Source organism: Hyaena hyaena, unplaced genomic scaffold, assembly GCF_003009895.1.
Source record: "Hyaena hyaena isolate Hyena2069 unplaced genomic scaffold, ASM300989v1 scaffold_172, whole genome shotgun sequence".
In the NCBI taxonomy this organism is placed as follows: Eukaryota; Metazoa; Chordata; class Mammalia; order Carnivora; family Hyaenidae; genus Hyaena; species Hyaena hyaena.
This window is the reverse complement of record NW_024080804.1, coordinates 160,506-180,834: the sequence shown is the minus strand read 5'-3', so window position 1 is coordinate 180,834 and position 20,329 is coordinate 160,506. Positions and strand designations below refer to the sequence as shown.

Sequence of the window (20,329 nt, the reverse complement as noted above, 5' to 3'; positions counted from 1 at the left end):
CTTAAAGGGGAAGTGAGCAGGGCTACGGGGCGGGTGCGGGGTGCGGTGGTCCGCGGGGGAGGTCCCCCGCGCTTTAAAATAATGCCCGCGGCGCCCGCGCGACCATGCAATGGCGAGCGCTCGTCCTGGGGCTGGTACTCCTCCGGCTCGGCCTCCATGGGGTGCTGTGGCTCGTCTTCGGGCTGGGGCCCAGCATGGGCTTCTACCAGCGTTTTCCGCTCAGCTTCGGCTTCCAGCGCCTGAGGGCCCCCGACGGCCCCGAGTCTCCTGCCTTGGGGCCCGCGGGCCGGCCCGGGACGCCCGGGAGCCCGTCGGGGCCGTCGTGGCTGCAGCCGCCGGTCTCCGGGGCGGCAGCAGGGCGGCGGCGGGCCCCGCGGCCGCCCGGGCCGGGCATGTGCGGCCCGGACCACTGGGGCTACGTGCTGGGTGGCCGGGGCCGCGGCCCGGACGAGTACGAGAAGCGCTACAGCGGCGCCTTCCCGCCGCAGCTGCGCGCCCAGATGCGCGACCTGGCGCGGGGCATGTTCGTCTTCGGCTACGACAACTACATGGCGCACGCCTTTCCCCAGGACGAGCTCAACCCCATCCACTGCCGCGGCCGAGGGCCTGACCGCGGGGACCCGTGAGTAGCCGGCGCTGGCCGGACGCCCCGGGCCGCGCGCCCCGCGCGCTTCCTTGAGTCCTCCGGGTCAGGGTGCAGCCTTCCGTCCTCCGGGTTCCGCCACGGATGCCATGGCGTTTAGGGGCCAGCGGGCCACACCCGCCCACCTGGGGCCTTGGTCCGACCCCCCAGAGGTCCCCTTGGGCTTGGTGGGGGGCGTGGATGGCCGAGCGGCTGCGTCCTCTTACTCCATTCTCCCGGAATCTCAGAGTTCCAGGACAGCTGTCCAGCGCAGCCTCTTTTACAGATGGGGAAACTGAGGCTCAGAGCCCGGAAGGGACAGTGGCAGTACCAAGAGGTAGCTTCAGGGGCATTTAACTCTCGTCTCCATCCTCTTCTCCAGATGAACATATAATCGAAATGAAATCCCTTGTAAAAACGCAGTTTCAAAACAAGCTCTTATCTCCCTGCGCCTGGCTTTTCTGTATAAAAATTCCAGAGTTGATTGTGGGAAAGGACTTCTCTAAAGCCAGGCAGTGACTGCGAGGCAGAGCGGGGTTACAGCCTTTCTCCTTCATTTACTGGGGCTGCTTCGGAGGCTGAGGATACTTACAGGAAAGGAAGAGAGAGAGAGAGGCAGAGAGAGGCTATCTGGTTGAGATTTGGGGTCCTGATACTCAGGTTCTGATTCCCTGGCCGCTGAATTGACTGTCCCCTTTATCTGTCCCATAAATTCCTCCACTCTGGTGGCACGGTTGTCACGTAAGTCCATCCAGCCCTCCCCTTCCACCAGCCTTGGCTATGGAGGCCAAGCTTCCAGGTCACTGCTGTTGACATCAGAGTCCAAGAGGGCAGCACACCCGGCGAAGGACCTTCCAGCCGGAGGGGATGGGTGTGCTTTGCCACTGACCCTGTTAGACCACATTTGTGACTGCCTTCCTTTGGGTACTGGGGGTGGAAGAGGAGAGCTGCTCAGGGCCGTGGCCCCATATCCTGGGGGTGCCTTTGGACTTTGGGAGGCGGTACTGTCCTTCACCTGGGGAAAAAGAAGAGTCCCATCCATAAGTTCTGAAAAGGAAGCCCATATGCTAAAGGGGCTTGAAGATTTTTAAAAAATGGTTTGGTTATCTCCAAAGTCGTATCTGAAATCTCAGTTTGAGGACCATGAGTTTTCGTGAAGCAAGGGCACATTCCAGGCTAGTTTCAAGGGACTGCGCCTTTCTAAAATTGTAGGAAACCGATGAGTTATTTTTCTTGCTTCACTGTATCAGGCTTGGTGCATATAAATGTCTTCTATCTCAATTTTTTTTTTGAGAAAAATTTTTCTTAAGTTTTGAAAAAAATTGCTGGGCCTTTCCAGATCTTTGGAAATTAATGAGTTATTTGTTGGTATTTAACTGCCTCAGACTTTATACCTCTGTATTTTCTGTTAATCTCATTTTTTAAATTATTGTTGGAGGAAAAAAACATTAAAATTTGAAAAAATTGAAAAGCCAAAAACCCCACCAGACATTTATTTTTCCTGCCAGCTCCTGCTCATATGCCTACACATTTTTTACATAGTTGAAATCAAAGTGTGTCTACATATTTTTATCTTGATTGTATTTTCTCGCTAATGCTCATGGTATTACAAGGAGGGAGAGAGTACTTTCAGCAAGTGCCCTTATTCTCCCAGACTTTTTCCTCAGATTTCCTTTTATGGCTTCGACCTGAGGAAAGCAGTTTAATGAGCACTTGTGGTGACACTTTCATTTGGGAATATGGTGGTCTGGAGAGTGAGTTGATGACATTTGGTTGCTTTTTTTCATGAAGCTTAGTACCCTTTGGGGAATTGGAGCCCCTCTCCGGCAAGGTGACGTGGCGGTTGATTACCTTGCTGGTCCCTGTGGTAGTTTCGGGTGGTGCAGGCCTTTGTTTCAGGATGAAGTCTGCTGTTCAGAGTGTTGGTTTGATGGTACAGTGGCAGTGTGGGTAAACTGAGGTCAGGTTGCTTTGAGACACATGTATTGATGTTGGAAAGATGGAGTTTGAAATTGTTGAGGCGGTGGTATTTGGGAAGGGTCATGCCCAGAGGTTAATAAACCGTTTGGTTAACAAATCTTTCAAGACTTTGAGGAGACGGAAGAACTCTGTGGTTAGGGTGGTCTTGAGTAGATCCTCACATTGGCTACTTCCAAGGAGTGGAAAGGTTAATTTTTTACTCCCCTTTCTTTAACTTATCTCCTTTCAGACTGGTGTTATCTTTTCTTCTTTTTTTAATCATGCCTTTTTAAAAAAAGATTTTTTCTATGCTTTTTAATGCTTATTTATTTATTTCTGAGAGACAGAGCATGAGCAGGGGAGTGGCAGAGAGGGAGGAAAAGAGGGAGGGAGTCCCAAGCAGGTTCCTCGTTGTCAGGGCAGAGCCCCATATGGGGCTCGAACCCACGAACCCTGAGATCATTAACTGAGCTGAAATCAAGAGTTGGACTGAGCCACTGAGGCACTCCGAGATTTTTTTTTTAAGTAACCTCTATACCCATCATAGAGCACAAACTCACAACCCCGAGATCAAAAGTCACGTGCTCTACCTACTGAGCCAGCCAGGCACCCCCAGACTAGTATTTTCTAAGAAAGTTTAGAACCAGAGCTTTGACATTCTGGCTCTGAAACAATATGATAGGTTATATCCCCCAAGTAAATAACCTGCAATAAAATTTTTTCAGATTTTAAAAAATCAAACCTATTCTAATGATACATTTAAAGTATAGAATGACAAAGCATGTACATATTAGGATATTATGTAAAAAGTACAGGAACAAAATATGGGTGCTCAATGTGTGTATCTTTTCTTTCTAGTCGTTTACTTGACACATATCTTGCCATGGTTAACTATAGGTAGGGTGAGGGGTTAACATGAAGTAAATGAAACCCAAACACTTTAAAATAGCAAATCTTTCTGTTGAGCTACAGATTACACAAAGTCAGTCTCATATCCCCAGTATGGTTTGGAGGATCCAAATTAAAAAGTTTCTTCAAGTAAATTTGAATGTTAACATTTTTTATCTTGTGAATAATAACGATAATTCAGGCCTTGGGCACATGACCCTTCTTTGCTTCCTCCCCAGTCCTGTTGCTGTTAAAGTAAAAAAGCCATTCATCTGTGAACAACCCCAACCGATATTGGCCCCCAAACCAACCCATTCCTAGGCACCCTGAGCTTAAGATGGCTTCCTCTGCGTTCGTCTTTCTTTCTAAAAGTCTGTCCCACTGCAGACTCGGACCTAAGACTTTTTCTCTGATGCCACTGAATTTCTGAAGGCGATTTTCCTTGATTTACTTGGTTCTCCTTTCAGTTCCTTTCCTTTGAGCCGCTGTTCCACATTTTAACATCACTCGACAATTGAGCACGATTATATATTCACCTTCCTTTCCCTTTGTCTTATTTTCCCAGAGTATCAGTCCCGTGAGTCAGAGACTGTTTCTTGTATTACCTCTGTGTCTACCTAGCACCAGGTAGCTTTCTGAACAGCTGGTCCAGGTTAAGTGTATGTGGGAATTTTTTTTTAAACATATGTTTGATTTTGTCAGTTACATGTCAAAAGTTTTTTTTTGTCAAAGGTATAGTTTTCTGCATCTATGTTTTGGAGTGATAAGAACCTTAAAAATTCACAGTAGGGTGGGATTGTGTGGGTGGCTCAGTCGGTTAAGCATCCGACTTCGGCTCAGGTCAGGATGTTGCAGTTTGTGGGTTCGAGCCCCACGACGGCCTCTGTGATGACAACAGGCTCTGTGATGACGATGGCTCAGAGCCTGGAGCCTGTTTCAGATTCTGTCTTGGTCTCTCTGTCTCTCTTCTCCTCCCTCACTCACACTCTGTCTCTCTGTCTCTCAAAAATAAATAAACATGTAAAAAATTCACAGGGGGGCAAAGGCCATGAGCAGTCACACATGGTAAATTAAGTGGAGAGTTTAATTCTGGGTCATGATGGTTCAGCCAGCTGGTTATGTGGAAAGATGTGTACTGTGAGCCTAGTCTTCTACTAGATGAGATACTTAGCAGATACGAAGTCAGGCTGGCCATCGGTCAAGAACACCTACAAAGAACAAGACCATAGTCTTACTTACATACTGGGCTGGTGTACGTAGAATCACAATGATACGGTGCTTTTAGGCCAGGAGGGTTTTATGGAATCTACATTTTCCTTCCCACTCCTCTTCCTTTCCTTTTTTCTATTTTGGCACATTTTAAAGACATATAGCAATCACTTGGTAGAAAATAATTAAGAGTGTTTTAATGAACACCTTAGAGTTTTCAATCAAATCCTTTAGGGGGATTTGTGTGAGTGGAGAGAAGGAACCAACTCCGTTATTCCAAATATTTATTTTCTCTTACTGGGGCATTTCTTGTAACTGTTAATTGGTAGTGACTGCTTGGGCACCGTATTGAGAAGTAGGTTAAAAGTGAGTCCATTTTAGTTATTAGTCACAAAAGAAAAGTATTATAAAACATGTGAAGGAATGCAGTGATCAAAGGTAGTACCACCTTCTACTGGCCTGTGCAGGTAGAGAGGGTGGCATTGGCCCCAGATGAGGGGATAGCTCAGGAGAGGGTGGCTGTGTGTGTTTCATACGCCATCTAGTTGGGATGCCACGTGCTGAAGGAACTATTTTCTAATGCGGTGGGTGTTGGAACCCACTCTGTTTCTGAGCAGTAGAGCCATGCAGTTAAATACGTAAACCCAACAGGATGTACTTGAATTGACAGAGTTAAGCACCAGGATCTCCCTGTCTACTTTGACCTTCTCCTCCAACTTTCGACATTTCCTGTATGTTTTCTTGTTGCCACTGGCCTTGAAGTGCTTATTTTTACCCCATAGCTCTCGTCTTTAGAGGACCTTTTGGAAATATATGAATTTATTTAGAAAGAATCTACAAATAGAAGAAGCAGGTGCGGTTTTGCAGCCGTGCAGTGTGCTGGCCTCGTGGCTTGTGAGGGGCAAGATAACCCAGGTTCCTAGATAGCCCGTTCTGTGTGGCTTGTTTTCAAAAGTGTATCTAAAAGCCAGCTCTAACTTCTTTGTCCTAGATTTAGTGGGGGAACACAGCACATAACAAAGCGAGTGGAAGGCTCACACAAGATCAGATGTGAAGTGTCGAAGCCACGTGTACTTCACATAAGGCCGCTCACCCCGACCAGGGCTCATGGGAGGGTACATTTTTAGAGAGCGTAGCAAGCCATCCAGAGCAGGGGAAGTGAGACCAGGCCCCATGCGCATGACTCAGGGAGTAGCTACAGTGTGGCCTGGGAGCATGCAGAAGATGTCTGAGTTTCAGTGAATCTGTTGTTGAAGATAAAACTAAGGCTTTTCAATAAAAGTAACCCCTTTAAAAATTTTTTTAAAAAATTCTTTTTAATGTTCATTTTTTGAGAGAGAGCAGGAGTGAGTGTGTGGGAAGGGGAGAGAGAGCGAGACACAGAATCTGAAGCAGGCTCCAGGCTCTGAGCCATCAGGACAGAGCCCAACACGGGGCTCAAACTCCCGAACCATGAGATCATGAACTGAGCCAAAGTTGGACGCTTAGCTGACTGAGCCACCCAGGCGCCCCAATGAAAGTAGCTTTTAAACAGCTGTCCCATTTCTCTCCTCACTCCAGTCTTTTCAAGCTTCTGCAGTTGCTTTCTGGGCTGGTAGGAATGAGACAGAGGAATGACTGAAGTCCCCGGAGTTTGTCAAGCTGCACTCTTTCTCTCTCCTTGCCCTTCCCAGATGTTTTTCATTGTCTTCGCCATCCTTTTGGTGTTATGAGGAGCTGAGTGACAGGGAGCTTTCCTCTCCCTGCAGGCCTGAAGGCGGTGTCTTCGGATTGCTCCAGAAAGGGAAGTCGGTGTTGTCTGTGGGGCCACCATGGCTCATCTCCTTAGAATGGGTGGAGGTGATGGGGATTCTTTGATTGAATGAATGGTGATGAGAAAATGAGATCAAGAGGTTAATTTATTCCCCCAACCAAAGCACAGTGGTGATAATGAGAGTGTAATGGAAGGAATTTATTTCTCTTTGTGTGTAATCTGCTGGAGCATCTGATTTCTGTATTAAAGGGTCGTGGGCAGGTCACATGACAAGGTCTTCCCATTTTCGTTAACAATGATTTTGAAATCAGAGCTTTTTGAAGCTGGTCAGAGAGATGTTTTGTGGTGATAAAACTGTCTCGGAGAGGACACAGAACTCTGGTTCACGGTCTCCTGACTTCCTGTTATATGTTTCCTCAGTAGTGTGAGGGTGCGCCTGTTAGAAATGGTCACTTGTGACATAGAAAGACGTTGCTATACTGATCCACCTGTCATCGGCCCTGAATCAATGAGAGTCGCCAGCAGCTTTAGTTTCTGATGGGTGTTTAGTTTAACGGTCCTTTTTCTCTCTTAATATAAAGTACCTTTGTTTAATTTTAATTTTGTTTCTTTTTCAGTTCAAATCTGAACATCAATGATGTCCTAGGGAATTATTCATTGACTCTTGTTGATGCATTGGATACACTTGCAGTAAGTGTGAAGCCTTATTTTTTTTCTTAATTAACCAAGGTATTTTGGAATTGAATACCCCCAGTTTCCACCAGGGATGGGAATTCCAGGAAAATCTGATATTCAAAATGTATTCATAGCCTTGATAGCCATTGTTTATTTTAATGACCTTAATGCTGAGAGCAAGAAAAGCAATCAAGGTTAAAGGAATGGAAATGTGATTCCCCTAAAGAAAAATGGAGAAGAAAGTATCATTATTTTGAGGGAACATATTTTTCTCCCCGTTTCCCACTGTTTTATTCCATGAAGGAGCAATGGAGCCTTCCACTACAGTAGATAGTTACTGTAGTTGGGATTTCAGAAGTAAAGGATAAGCTCAGGGTGGGTAGGGCCCCTGAAATAGCATTCAGCTCCTTGCTCCCTAGGAGTGTGACCTGGGCCCTGGTCCCAGCCCCTGCGGAGACCCCTAGAAACCCTCCTCTCCTGTGTGCAGCTCCATAGTTTGTAGACACTCCCTGCTCCACTCCTGGGCTGCCAACTTGGGTGTGGCCTTCAGGCCCTCATCTGCCCTCATCCCAGTTTCCTTCCAGGAGCCCAGGGAACCGAGCCCTTTGAGCAGATCTGCAGAAGCACACTAAAATGCAGGATGGCCCTGTGGCACGCTTCTTAACCGTCGAGCTGTGACGTGTGCTTGGTCTGCTTCTTGGCTCTCTGCTTCCCAGAGACCGTATTCCAGAACAGTATGTTAAAACCTCCTTCATCAAGGTGATTTCACAACCTTTTTACTCCTCTTCACCGTCCGGCACACCTTTACCATTAGAGAATTTTTACTGCAGTCGAGCCCAGTTACTGCATTTAACAATGTACTCATGACTGTTTGGACGCCCCTGAGAAGAGTTCAAAGCTGGCAAGGGTAGAAGTGGGTCATGCCAGCTAAGTTTGTAGCCGCCCAATGTCTCACCGGCAGAAAGAATCACTGGAACTTGGAAAGAGTGTGAGCAATCACCCTGTGTCCTCCCGGGCCCAGGGTCTGTGGAGACTCTGGACTTTCATCCTGCCAGGCTGTGGTTGCGTAGCATTTTTGGTTTCCCAATCTCTCCTGGGGTTCTTGCTGCTGCGCTTCGGTCATCCGTCGTCAGTGATCACAATGTGCCCAGACAAGTATGTTCAGCCTAATTGGCGTTAACTCTCTGAATACACCAGAGGCTGACTCAGACCATAGGCGTTGCTTAAAACCGAGTCCCACAACTCAGATATGTCATGAAAGGCATAACATCTCTTCTCCCTGACCTCTCTTGTGTCTTTTTATCCCCTTGCCATGCTCATTAAATACAGAGACCTCATCTCTATTATTCACCGCACTCTCCACACCTAATGGGGTCTGGGACTTAGTAGGAGTGCAAATATGTGTTCAAAGAATGAATTCCTGCAAATCCAGTGTTTCCCAACATCATTTCCAAGGGTGTATTCCCTAACAGAAGCCTTGCGTTCCCAAATGAACTTGAGAAATTTTGTCTGCCTGTCCTACTGTTGGAGACCCACAACGTATACCAACCTTTTAAAGGCTCTGAGAAGTTCTGCAGTAAAGAAACTGATTTAACTCTTTGTTACCAACCCACGTTTTCTTAAGCCCGAGTGAATGATTTCATAACCTGCTTACTCTGTTCTGTAGCTGCCTAAAAGGGTAAATTAGAGTATGTAATTGAAAGTCACTGGCTTTCTTCGCCATGCTCCACTTGATCTGAGATCGTATCAGCCTCTGCAGCTGCTAACAGATATTGTTGCTGGTGAACATCTGTAAGGAAACAAAGCCACTTCAGTGGTTTTCATTGTAGAATATCCGGTGTTGAGTGTGCTAGCATTTCAGGCGTATTTTTCAGGTGTTACTTCAGTTGAGGGTTTCTTGATCTCTGGCTCACATTTTAAACAGGCTTTAGCAGATGTGCTGTGGAAACATTCAGAAGATAGCAGTCCCCTGACCACTCGCTGCAACTTGTGGCATTGTTGCATAATCTTTTGAAACGAAAGAACTAAAAGTCAGGAAAGAAACGTCTGTACTTGTTCTGCCTGTTTACAGCGAAAGAAAGAACAACGAAGAGGGGGCAAAAAGCTGCGCTAGGCCAATAAATACTGGGAAATAAGACACATGGAAGAAGTAGTATCTGGATGAAATTATTTGTTTTTCCTTTGTGTGTGTCATGATGTCCTTGTAGTACCAGGATTGTCCTACATTTTTGAACAGAATGAAAGCATTTTGGTTTAGTTAATCTGTAACATTTTGTGCCCAATTTGCACTTCCTATAAGAGAGAGCAGCTTGGCATGAGATCATATTCATGCACCCAAAATAGAAATTGTAATTTTAGATCGCTCTTTAAAAAGGACGCAGAGCTGATTATTTGTATGTTTTGTTTGTTTTGAATGCCATGGGTTTTATGCTGTGCATCCAAAAGATAATGCTGCAGTTTCTCAAAGTGTTCAGGCATCTGGGTGACAAGCCACAAGTCCTTTTCCCCAGATGTTTTGATCTCCTGGGAGCCAAGCACCCAAGCTGCCGATTTATTTGAGAAGCACCGGGAAAGTTATATTTTTGTTTCTTCAGTTTTGGGATTTATTTTTACTCACGTTAAAAGAGTTTTAGGAACTCTGGCGCCTTACATGCTAAATCAGATCAGCCCGAAGTTTGAGGGAGAGTGAAGTGGGAAGGTGAGGGGTACTGGTGACTGCTGAGGGACTACTTCCCAGTTTTTCCATTTGGAGATAGGATTCTTGACTTGCCGTCCATCATGGAGTATGTTCTAAGAGATAGCTTTGCTTTTTCTGCCTTTTGTGTTTCCGTTGCTCCCATGGGCGGCGAAGCCACATGCATACATTTAGGCCGAGTGGCCCAGCTCCTGCCATGTTGGAGCCTTGTTTCATTTCAAGCTGTGGTAATGGTTTGTCTTCCTCTTTTTAAAGATAATGGGAAATTCATCTGAGTTCCAGAAAGCAGTCAAGTTAGTGATCAACACAGTCTCATTTGACAAAGACTCCACCGTCCAAGTCTTCGAGGCCACAATAAGGTAAAACAGTACGTAAAATGGATTGAAGGCTGCTTCTGTGTGTGTAGAAGGAGAGAAATTCTGGGAGGGTCTCCCAGCTGTGAGATCCAAGTTGAGAGTCCGTGGAGACCCTACAGGCACTGTGTCCTTCTTTCCTCTTCCTTTTGGGCTTTATCAACATTGAGACAGTTGACATTTCAAAGTAATGACATTTTGGGTTGAAAAGAAAGACTCACCTAAGCTTTAATGAGGATGGGAGATAGGTGTTCTTTTAATGTACATTTTCACTCCTGCACTTCGTGTCTGTCTCGTTTCCTTCCTTCGCCCTGTCCTAGGAAAACCCCTGCATATTTCTGAAGGAAATGAAAGTTTCCCATGTTGCCTACTACCCACAGAGGTATTTCCCCCTTTTCCCTCTTAGTGTGACTCCTTCTTCTCTCCCCGCCTCACCAACTCCCTCCCTGTTCCACACTCTTTTGTTTCTTGCCTCTTCAGGTTGATATATTGTGACTATTTTACTATTTCATTTAAACTTTTTGAAAATTATATTACTGCACACCGTTCCAAATGTATCATTAATTTCAGGTTACGAAGACATTTGTGCCAAAACACGTCACGATGTACTTGAGATCATTGGAGTGATATACAAATTCCTGGCTCTTAGGGACACAGATCTGAGCTGGTGGCCTTCTGCCCCTGAGCAGGTCATTTTCTCCCCCTCACCCTCTCCTCCGCTTCCTCACCTCACCTCCTCACGATTTGGACGATTTCTGAGCTGTTTGGCAGCCCAGACCAAGTGACTTCGTATTTGTTGCCTTGCCCTTTCCTGTTTCTTGGATGGTTAAGTGTCTTCCCCATGTGAGAGAAATCCAGAGTATCAAGGCAATGTTTACTCTGAGGACGGTTAGCACACTCCCTTCTGGTGAGGTGATTGAGATGCCAGCCATTAGTTACTACTTTCCGTGAGATTCTTCTCGGCAGCCCCAGATGAATGGTTCTCTTTCTCCTGTGCAGTAACGTGGTTAACTAAGACTCAGTCGTTTATTATTAGGGCTGGAAAGAACTTCAAGAAGCCATTAAGTTCAGTCCCTCTGATTCCCGGCCGCCTGAGTTCACGAGGGATTTGAGGCTGCTTCTGTTCTTTGGAACTGGATCGTGTGCATTGACAAGCAACATGATTTTATTATTTTTGTGTTCTTTTTGTCATCTTGTCTTCTAGGGTCCTAGGAAGCCTCCTTTCTGCCCACAGAATAATAACTGACTCCAAGCAGCCCTTTGGTGACATGACAATAAAGGATTATGATAATGAATTGTTGCACATGGCTCATGACCTGGCTGTGCGGCTCCTCCCTGCTTTTGAAAACACCAAGACAGGAATCCCCTATCCTCGGGTAGGTAGACTAGTGTGACATCTCAGCATCTTCCAGAAGTAAGACTCTTTTGATTATTTTATTTGGGGAAAGGAGGGAGGTGATGTGAAAGAAGAAAGCTGTGGCCTAGAGAGAATTTGGCTCTCAATGTGATACAGATGTTTTTAAATTTGTTCAGCATTTACTGAGCACCTACGGCATACAGGCACGCAGTGACACACCCGACTCTCTCCCTTAAAGAACTTAATGTTCCTGTGCTCAGTATTTTTAAATGTGAGATTTCTAACCCCTGCTACACAATAGCCTGGGGAATTTGTCTTTGTTTCCCCCAACACCCTCATGTGTATACTGTAGGGTCCTGGTGAGTGTTCTTTGGGATGCTTCATGTGGATCTTTCACATAAAAGCCTGCACAGCCCAGCAAGTTAGCTGCTGATTTACATGCAAGATCTGGAATGTGATTATATCCTTGTGGCACCCGATTTGCTGAGCCCAGAACTCCCTTGGGTATATTGAGTCAGCCCTTTAGGTAACCGGCAGAGAATTTGCCAGACCGCAGAGCCTCAGGGACGAAACAGCCTGTCACATTCTCCCTGTCTCCTTTTCCCTCCCAGTCTGCCATTTGTTTATGTTTGCTGAGCAGGGGTGAGTTCCTAGTAGGTCATTTAAATTCTGTAAGGGGTTCTACAACAGACCTTTGTTTCTAATGCCAAAGCCTGATGCCCTGTAACGATGAAGAGAACCTGCTGGAAGGAGCTGGGTCAATGAATAGCATTGTAACCATTCCCCTGAGACTTATTAAAACAAGGTGGTGGTATTCTTATGGTCTTGTAGGTGTGGCATGCAAAGTGGTGAGCTGAGTCACACTGCAGTAAGTGTGGGTCATTAGTGGAGTCTGGGGGCTGTGACCTGGCCTTCTAGTCCTGAGGGTTCCTTAAGTTTTAAGCCACAAATCCTTTGTCTCTTCCTGTCCCCAGGTGAATCTAAAGACTGGTGTCCCTCCTGACAGCAATAATGAGACCTGTACGGCAGGAGCTGGCTCCCTCCTGGTGGAATTTGGGATTCTGAGCCGACTCCTGGGGGATTCTACATTCGAGTGGGTGGCCCGACGTGCTGTGAAAGCCCTTTGGAACCTGCGGAGCAATGATACGGGGTTATTAGGTGTGGTGGCAGCTTCTCAGGCCATAGGGACTGTGTACATACGGCCCCCCTTCCTTCCCTCTTCTCTGAGGCTCTCCTCTCCTCCACTCCTTCTGTCTTGTGCCTCGAATCTGACAATTGACGCCTCAGAAAGAACAGCCCTCAGTGTCTGCCATTTCAGTTTCTCTGTGGGACTTTCTGCTTAAAGTGAGGCTGTAACGTTTGATGGGGAATAATGCTTTTGCTTGTGTGAGGTTTCCTTTCTGATTTGAATCCTTTGACAGTTCCACTTGAAGATAATTGTTAATGGAAATGCTGTAAGAACTGCCTCTAAGGCAGATTATATTGTTTCAATATAAGGCTCTAAATACAGGAATTTAGAGTTACTGGTAGAGTGGCTTTAAAAGAGTCTAGGCACATGGTAGGAGGTTGAAAAGCCAGATTAAACCTATATTAGGTGGATTTTTTTTTTTCTTTGTGAATGTTTGGTCAAGATGTTATTTAAAAAACTATGGGGTGGGGCACCTGGGTGGCTCAGTCATTTAAACTTCTGACTTTGGCTCAGGTCATGATCTTGCAGTTCGTGGGTTTGAACCCCACATCAGGCTCTGTGCTGACAGCTGAGAGCCTGGAGCCTGCTTCAGATTCATTGACACTCTCTCTCTGTGTCCCTCCCTCACTCATACCGTCTGTCTGTCTGTCTGTCTGTCTCTCAAAAATAAATAAACATTTTAAAAAAGTTTCAAAAGTTATGGGGCCACCTGGCCAGCTCAGTTGGTTGAGCATCTGACTCTTGATTTTAGCTCAGCTCATGATCTCACAGGCTTGGGAGTTTGAGTTCCACTTGGGTTCCGTGCTGACAGCGTGGAGCCTGCCTGGGCTTCATTCTCTCCCTCTCTCTCTCTCCCCCTCCCTCTCTCCCCCCCTTTCCTCTCCCTCTCCTCCTCTCCCTCTCTTCCTCTCCCCCGCAATCCTCCCCTCTCATGCTCACATTCGTGCATTCACACACTCTCTCAAAATAAATAAATAAACTTAAAGATATTATTATGGGGGTGCCTGGCTGACTTAGATGGTAGAGTGTGCGATTCTTGATCTTGAGGTTGTAGGTTTGAGCCCCACATTGGGTGTAGAGATTATTAAAAATAAATCTTTAAAAAATTATTACAGAACATTTCAAACATGCAGAAGTAGGGAGAAAGGATAATGAATAATGAATCCCTATGGACTCATCATTCATCTTCGATAATTATTAGTTTTTGCTAACTCAAGATGTTATTTTAAACTTATATAGAGAAAAAAATTTTTTGTCATTGAGAAGTAACTTGATTGGTTCTCCTAGGGCCATACAATGTCATTGCAGGAGCACAGCTTTTTCTTTTTATTTATTTTTTAGTTCGTTCACATGCAGGGCATTATTGATTTTAGGAGTAGAATTCAGGGATTCATCACCTACATAGAATACCCAGTGCTCATCCCAAGTGCGCTCCTTGGTGGCCATCACCCAGCTAGCCCAGCCCTTAACCACTTCCTCCAGCAACCCTCAGTTTGTTCTCTGTATTTAAGAGTCTCTTGTGGTTTGTCTCCCTCTCTCCTCTCCCCGCTTCCCGTATGTTCATCTGTTTTGTTTCTTAAGTTCCACATGTGAGTGAAATCATATGGTATTTGTCTTTCTCTGGCTGACTTATTTCACTTAGCGTAATATACTCTGGCTCCATCCATGTCAGTGCAACCGGCAGTTTCCTTCTTTTTGATGGCCAAGTGATATTCCATTGTGTGTGTGTATATATAGCACATCTTCTTTATCCATTCATCAGTCAGTGGTCATTTGGGCTCTCTCCATAGTTTGGTTGATGTTGATAGTGCTGCTATAAACATTGGGGTGCATGTGCCCCTTGGAAGGAGCATTTTTATATCCTTCGGGTAAATACCTAATAAGAACACTGCTTTTTAAAAAATGATTTTTTTTAAGTAATCTCTGTGCCTTGCTTGGGGATTGAACTCATGACCCCGGGATCAGGAGTTGCACACTTCACTGACTGACCAACCAGATGCCCCAAAAGTGATTTTTGGTTATTCCTTAAGTTCTGAAATTTATTTACAAATTTGTTGTATTTAACAACCGTGGTAGAAATAAAAAAGTTGCCCAAGTTGTCACCCCATCACCAAATGGTTGACCAGTGTCACCACAAATTGTCACCTTTTAAATTTCCCATAGGTCTTTTCAGCCTGGCATTTGCAAGGTTTATATACCTTCAACTGAAAATATAAATGATCATTTTATTCTGCCTCACATTTGGCAGTTCAGGCATTTTTATATTGTTAACTTGTCTTTTTAGCTATTATCTTTAAAATCTACATCTACTTTATTAATCCTCCTGTGTTGGACACTTGGATTCTTTCTGTTTTTTCTTTTTCCTCCATTTTACAGATAATGTAAATCATACAATTCATCATTCTTGAAAACAACATAATACTTTGTCTTAAAAATATTTTTTTTCCATTAAGGATAAATTCCCAAGATTGACAGTACTGCATCAAAGGCTTTGAATACTCATTTGGTATTTGAAATGCACTGTTAATCTGGAAATGCAAAATGACAAACTTATTTTTCTTTTGCCTTAAATGTTTTCCCCATTTTTGTGCCAGTGTTTAAACACCATATATTCAGAAAGGTCTGCTGGCTGTGTGTGCCGCTGCCGGGCCCTGTGAGGGCCACGCATTCGTTCTTTCCCTTTTCTGCCGAGGGCAAGGGTGTGCAGGAGCATGTGGCTGGAGGAGAAGGGCACCCCCTCCTGGAGAGGGAGCCGCCCCATGATGACTGGGGCCCCATGGGCTTTGTATGTTTCTGCAGGCAACGTGGTGAACATTCAGACGGGCCACTGGGTTGGAAAGCAGAGCGGCTTAGGCGCCGGACTGGACTCCTTCTACGAATACCTCTTGAAGTCTTACATTCTCTTTGGAGAAAAAGAAGACCTAGAAATGTTTAATGCTGCATATCAGAGTATTCAGAACTACTTACGAAGAGGGTGTGTCTTCCTGCCATTTGTTGCTCTATGAAACAAATAGAATGTATTCAGAAACGCCCCTGCTTTTCTCAGCGTCACTTTACGGGGTTTTTTGGTCTCTACCTTCTTCTTACCACTTCCTAGTCATTGGTCATACATTCGAGGGCCAAGATTGGCTTCCTGCTATGGCATAACCAGTTACCCCAGAACTTAGTGCCTTAAAATAGCAAGCATTATCTCACACAGTTTCTGAGGGGCTGGAAGCCAAGAGCCACTGAGCAGCTCTGGGGTCTCACGACATTTGTCATCTGGCTATTGTCAGGGACTACAGCTGTGTCAAGGCTCGGGCAGGGCTGGAGAACCCACTTCAGGGCTCACGCTGGTGGTTGGCAGGTTTGCATTCCCTGCTGGCTCACTGGTTGGCTCTCAACTCCTTGCCACATGGACCTCTTTGTAGACAGGTCTGTGGCAGCTGGCTTCCCCCAGAGTGAGTGATCTGAGAGAGATTAGAAAGAGAGACCCAAAGTGTGCTTCCATGACGTAATTTTGGAATGATGAACCAACACCTCCACCCAGCTCTGTAGGTCCCACACTGATACAGTGTGGGAGGGGCCATAGAGTCACCTCCTTTGTGATTGCCAGGAGTCAGGGATCTTTGGGGGCCATCGTGGAGACTGGCTGCCACAGGGAGTGACATAGGCCTGTGTTTCACTGTAGCTCTAATTGCAGATAGAGCTGTAATACAGGACAGTTACTGAGTTGTTTCAGTTCTTTTCCTTTCCAAAGGAATGTCAGGATTGGTCTTTATCCCTAATGAGAGAAGGGAGAATTATGACACACACACCTTGCCCTGTTTATTGTTTGTTTAAAACACCATTATTTGCTACTATCCAATTGTACAGTCAGGAGGGCAGGAGAGAAGTGCTATTTGAAGCTACAGCAGCTTCTACCCTGATGTCACCTCATTTCCTTAGGTCTTTCTTTGTATACTTTGTTATATTAAATGTCCAATGCAAGTGATAGCTGCTGAGTTTGTGCACGCTAGGATTTTCTTGGACCCATTTCTACATAAGCTGTCGTAGGAACCCATTATGTGAGTGCTGTGTTTTAGTAAGACTCCATTTGGCCAGGGTTCAGTCCTTTTTGCTTTTTAAAGTCTCAAACTAAATTGAGAAATGATCCCTGAGAGTCTTGCTCTGATGTGTTCCTCCAGGCCCCTGGCATAAGACCTCATTAGAGAAGAGACTCTTCTTTTGGGTAGGCCTCCCCACTCAGGTCAGATCCAACAAAGACCTGTGCTGTACGCCTATTTACGTAGCAGTATTCTAAAGCCAGAATACAAAGTGCTTTCTGCAAAATAGAGTGAAATCCCTGAAAATACTGGCTGAGTTTGGAACTTCTTTCCTATGGTACATGTTATCTTCTGTTAGATCCTGGTATGAACAGGTAGAGGTAATTGATCTCCAAAGGTTAAGAGAATGAGTCAGGAGAACATGTTAATGTTGAGTCCATTTGAGTTAAAGGCTAGTGGAGTAGGGCTGGTGCTCTGTCAGCCACCTTTTCTCACCTCTGACCGCTCTGCTTGGGCCCTCAGTCGGGAAGCCTGTAACGAAGGAGAAGGAGACCCCCCGCTCTACGTCAACGTGAACATGTTCAGCGGGCAGCTCATGAACACTTGGATCGACTCGCTGCAGGCCTTCTTCCCTGGACTGCAGGCATGTTGTTTTCACGTTTGCTAAGAAAAAGCACTCCTTGTTGGGGGCTGCTTTTTCTTTCTGTCTTTTTTTTTTTTTTTTTTTTTCTTCTTTTCTTTTTATGATACCAGAGCATTCTGTGGCTCCTCTGGATTTGGGAGCTTAGTAGCACAATATGTCTTGGTTATTCTGTTTGAGAGATTTGTCCCCAGAATACTGAACAGAGCCATGGTAAGTAAGTGCAAAACCATGGTAGAAAAGTAACCGTGTGTGATTTCTGGATCATCTGTCTCTTAATTATTTTTTCTTTGCTCATTGTTACAATTAACCTGCTGTCCTGTGCAGGTCACATCAGTTTGCCATTGATGGTCCGGTAGGGAGGGCATCCTTTTTTCTGGACTGCTCCTTTTGGGTTGGTTTAGTCTCCAACTGTGTTTGTAGCTCACATAAGAACTAGGGGACGGGGGTAGGGAGAGGGAGAGCCCAGGGCCTTTGTGTTCTGCCTTGCTGCTCTGAGAAAAGAGTCTTACCTTGGTGACCTGTGTCTGCTCCTCAGGTTCTGATAGGAGACGTGGAAGATGCCATCTGCCTCCATGCCTTTTACTATGCCATATGGAAACGCTACGGGGCCCTCCCTGAGAGGTATAACTGGCAGCTACAGGCTCCTGACGTGCTCTTCTACCCGCTGAGACCTGAATTAGTGGAATCTACGTATCTCCTATACCAGGTACTAGGGCTTGTCGACCAGTACTTTGTTTCAATGCTAGCAGGACCCATAGTAGTTGGGTTTTAACACAAACTTGCTGATTGGTGTAGAATTGTGTGCTTCATAGTGTCTGATACAGTTACTGCCTAACCGTGGACTTGCCAGTGTTCAGCGTGATTCAGGGTCCTACAGGACAGAGAAGGCCTCTGCGGTCACATGCGTTCTTGAACCTAACCTTCTGCAAAGCCGATTGTGCCTGTACCATAGGACTTTTCTCTGATGCCCTTACACATTCGAGAGGGTTTAGTACTTGGTGTTTACTTGATTTGTTTGGCCAAAGAACTCTTTTTTGGGCTACAGTTCTGTACTCATGCGCTGTGGAACCCTGATCTGTGTAATTATTCAGACAAAAGGAATTCTTTTTCTTGGTAAAGGAAATCATCTGGGGTTCATCTGAATGCCTATTTTTGTTTAACACTTTAAAAAATATATATAGTGTTCATTTTTCCATGCAATTCAATGCCAGAAGGAGTGTCATTTTATCTGTGAAGTCTGCCCTGTGGTCTGAGGCAGATATCTGTCTGTCTGTGCACACGGAGAGTCTGCGTGCATTCACAGACCCGGTAGCTTTCTACACAGCTGGCCTTCAGTGCACTTCAGTTGACCCATAACAGACGCCCGCAGTGGGCAAGCCCTCACAAGAAGATACTTGTTTTCATGAGTTCTGAGAGTAGGATTAGGACTGTGGTTTAGATTTATTTAAAAAAAAAAAAAAAAATTAATGGTGCCCTTTGCTTCTAGATGAAAAAGGGAGAAATCCTATGAACCTGGTCATAGTCCTCAAGTGTAACGAGAGCCCTCATGAGTTTTAGGTGACCTCTCGGAGAGGGAAGACATAGCCTCTGAGCTGGCTTCTCTGAGCTGGGCGGGTGGTCAGGCTGCATGTGCTATGAGGACATCTTGCCTGGTGCTGCCTGAGTCCTCCACCTAAGCCGCCCAGGTCCTCCCCTAAGCTGCCTGGGTCCTCCCCCTAACCCACCCGGGTCCTCCCCCTAAGCCACCCGGATCCTTTCCCTCAGCCGCCTGAGTCCTCACGCTAAGCCACCTGAGTCCTCGCCCTAAGCCACCAGGTCCTCTCCCTAAAGCCACCTGAATCCTCCCCCTAAGCCGCCTGAGTCCCCCCCAAGCCGCCCAGGTTGTCCCCCTAAAGCCGCCCGAGTCCTCCCCCTAAGCTGCCTGAATCCTCCCCCTAAGCTGCCTGAATCCTCCCCCTAAGCTGCCCGAGTCCTCCTAAGCTCTGGTCTGTGCCTCTGGGTTTCCACCTCTTCGTTTCTGTCGTTGCATCTTTCCTATTTCCAGCCTTTTCCTCGCATTGCCTGTTCTCTCAGAATCCGCAGAAATGTCTGGCTTCGCGGCCCTGCCTTCTGAGGCCTCTCCATGTCCTCTCCTCACGCATAGCCCGCCACATTCCTAGCGGTTTGCGTTTGCTGCTGCAGCTTGGCACTAGGGACGACTTAAAGGTGATCCCCAACTTTTAAACTGTCTGTGGGGCACAGGTCTCATCTTCTCAGAGAATTACTTTCCTAAAGAAACCATCTGAGAGCATGTGACAGCAGAGTAAGCGGCCCCAAGGACTCGGTTCCTAGGGCAGTTGGAGAGGAAAGTGAGGGGCCTCCTGTTTGAAAGCCTTCTTGTTCCCGTTAGTTTCCCAAGAAGGCTCTAAGTGGCTCAGCGGCAAAATCCTGCTGCCCTGGGCCTGCATCTTGAGTTGCTAGAAAGCTCCAAGGTGAGATAGAAACCGGATTTGTTCTCACCTGTGGTACTGTCAGTGAGGCATTATTTCATTTCTGACCACAACTGGGATCAGGGGCACCCAGGCAGGGCATTGTTCTACCCTGGACCAGCTTGTCTGAGCCCCGGTTAAGGGGAAACAGATTCTAGATGCACTTTGATGTGAGCAACGGAGCACCTTAGTCCTTTCACATTTGTGACCCTTCCAGATAAAGTGAGCTGGGCGCTGCACCTGCCTTCCACCAGTGACTCGTCTCCTCGGGAAGTTGCTGCAGTCGCTGTGATGTTTGTTGATGGCATGTTTTCCAGGCCCTTGGTGGATCACATTCTCTCGTGTTCTCTCTAGGCAACCAAGAATCCCTTCTACCTCCATGTAGGAATGGATATTCTGCAGAGTCTGGAAAAGTACACAAAAGTCAAGTGAGTTTCCTTTTTCTGTCAGCCACTTTTGATTTATTTTCACTCGTTCTGGGGTAATATTCTAC

The 20,329-nt window shown here is 46.1% G+C and overlaps 1 protein-coding gene across 1 annotated transcript in view; it reads left to right on the top strand.

The window, feature by feature from the left end:
- EDEM1 (ER degradation enhancing alpha-mannosidase like protein 1) overlaps positions 1 to 20,329 on the top strand; it is a 28,053-nt gene continuing 7,724 nt past the window's right edge. Inside the window, exons 1-9 of the mRNA XM_039240285.1 lie at positions 1 to 622; positions 7,049 to 7,121; positions 10,057 to 10,160; positions 11,359 to 11,530; positions 12,486 to 12,669; positions 15,500 to 15,674; positions 17,248 to 17,368; positions 17,904 to 18,074; positions 20,191 to 20,264. Of these exons, the coding sequence (XP_039096216.1) occupies positions 105 to 622; positions 7,049 to 7,121; positions 10,057 to 10,160; positions 11,359 to 11,530; positions 12,486 to 12,669; positions 15,500 to 15,674; positions 17,248 to 17,368; positions 17,904 to 18,074; positions 20,191 to 20,264 (1,592 nt within the window). The 5' untranslated portion in view covers positions 1 to 104. The remainder of the gene's footprint in view (positions 623 to 7,048; positions 7,122 to 10,056; positions 10,161 to 11,358; positions 11,531 to 12,485; positions 12,670 to 15,499; positions 15,675 to 17,247; positions 17,369 to 17,903; positions 18,075 to 20,190; positions 20,265 to 20,329) is intronic.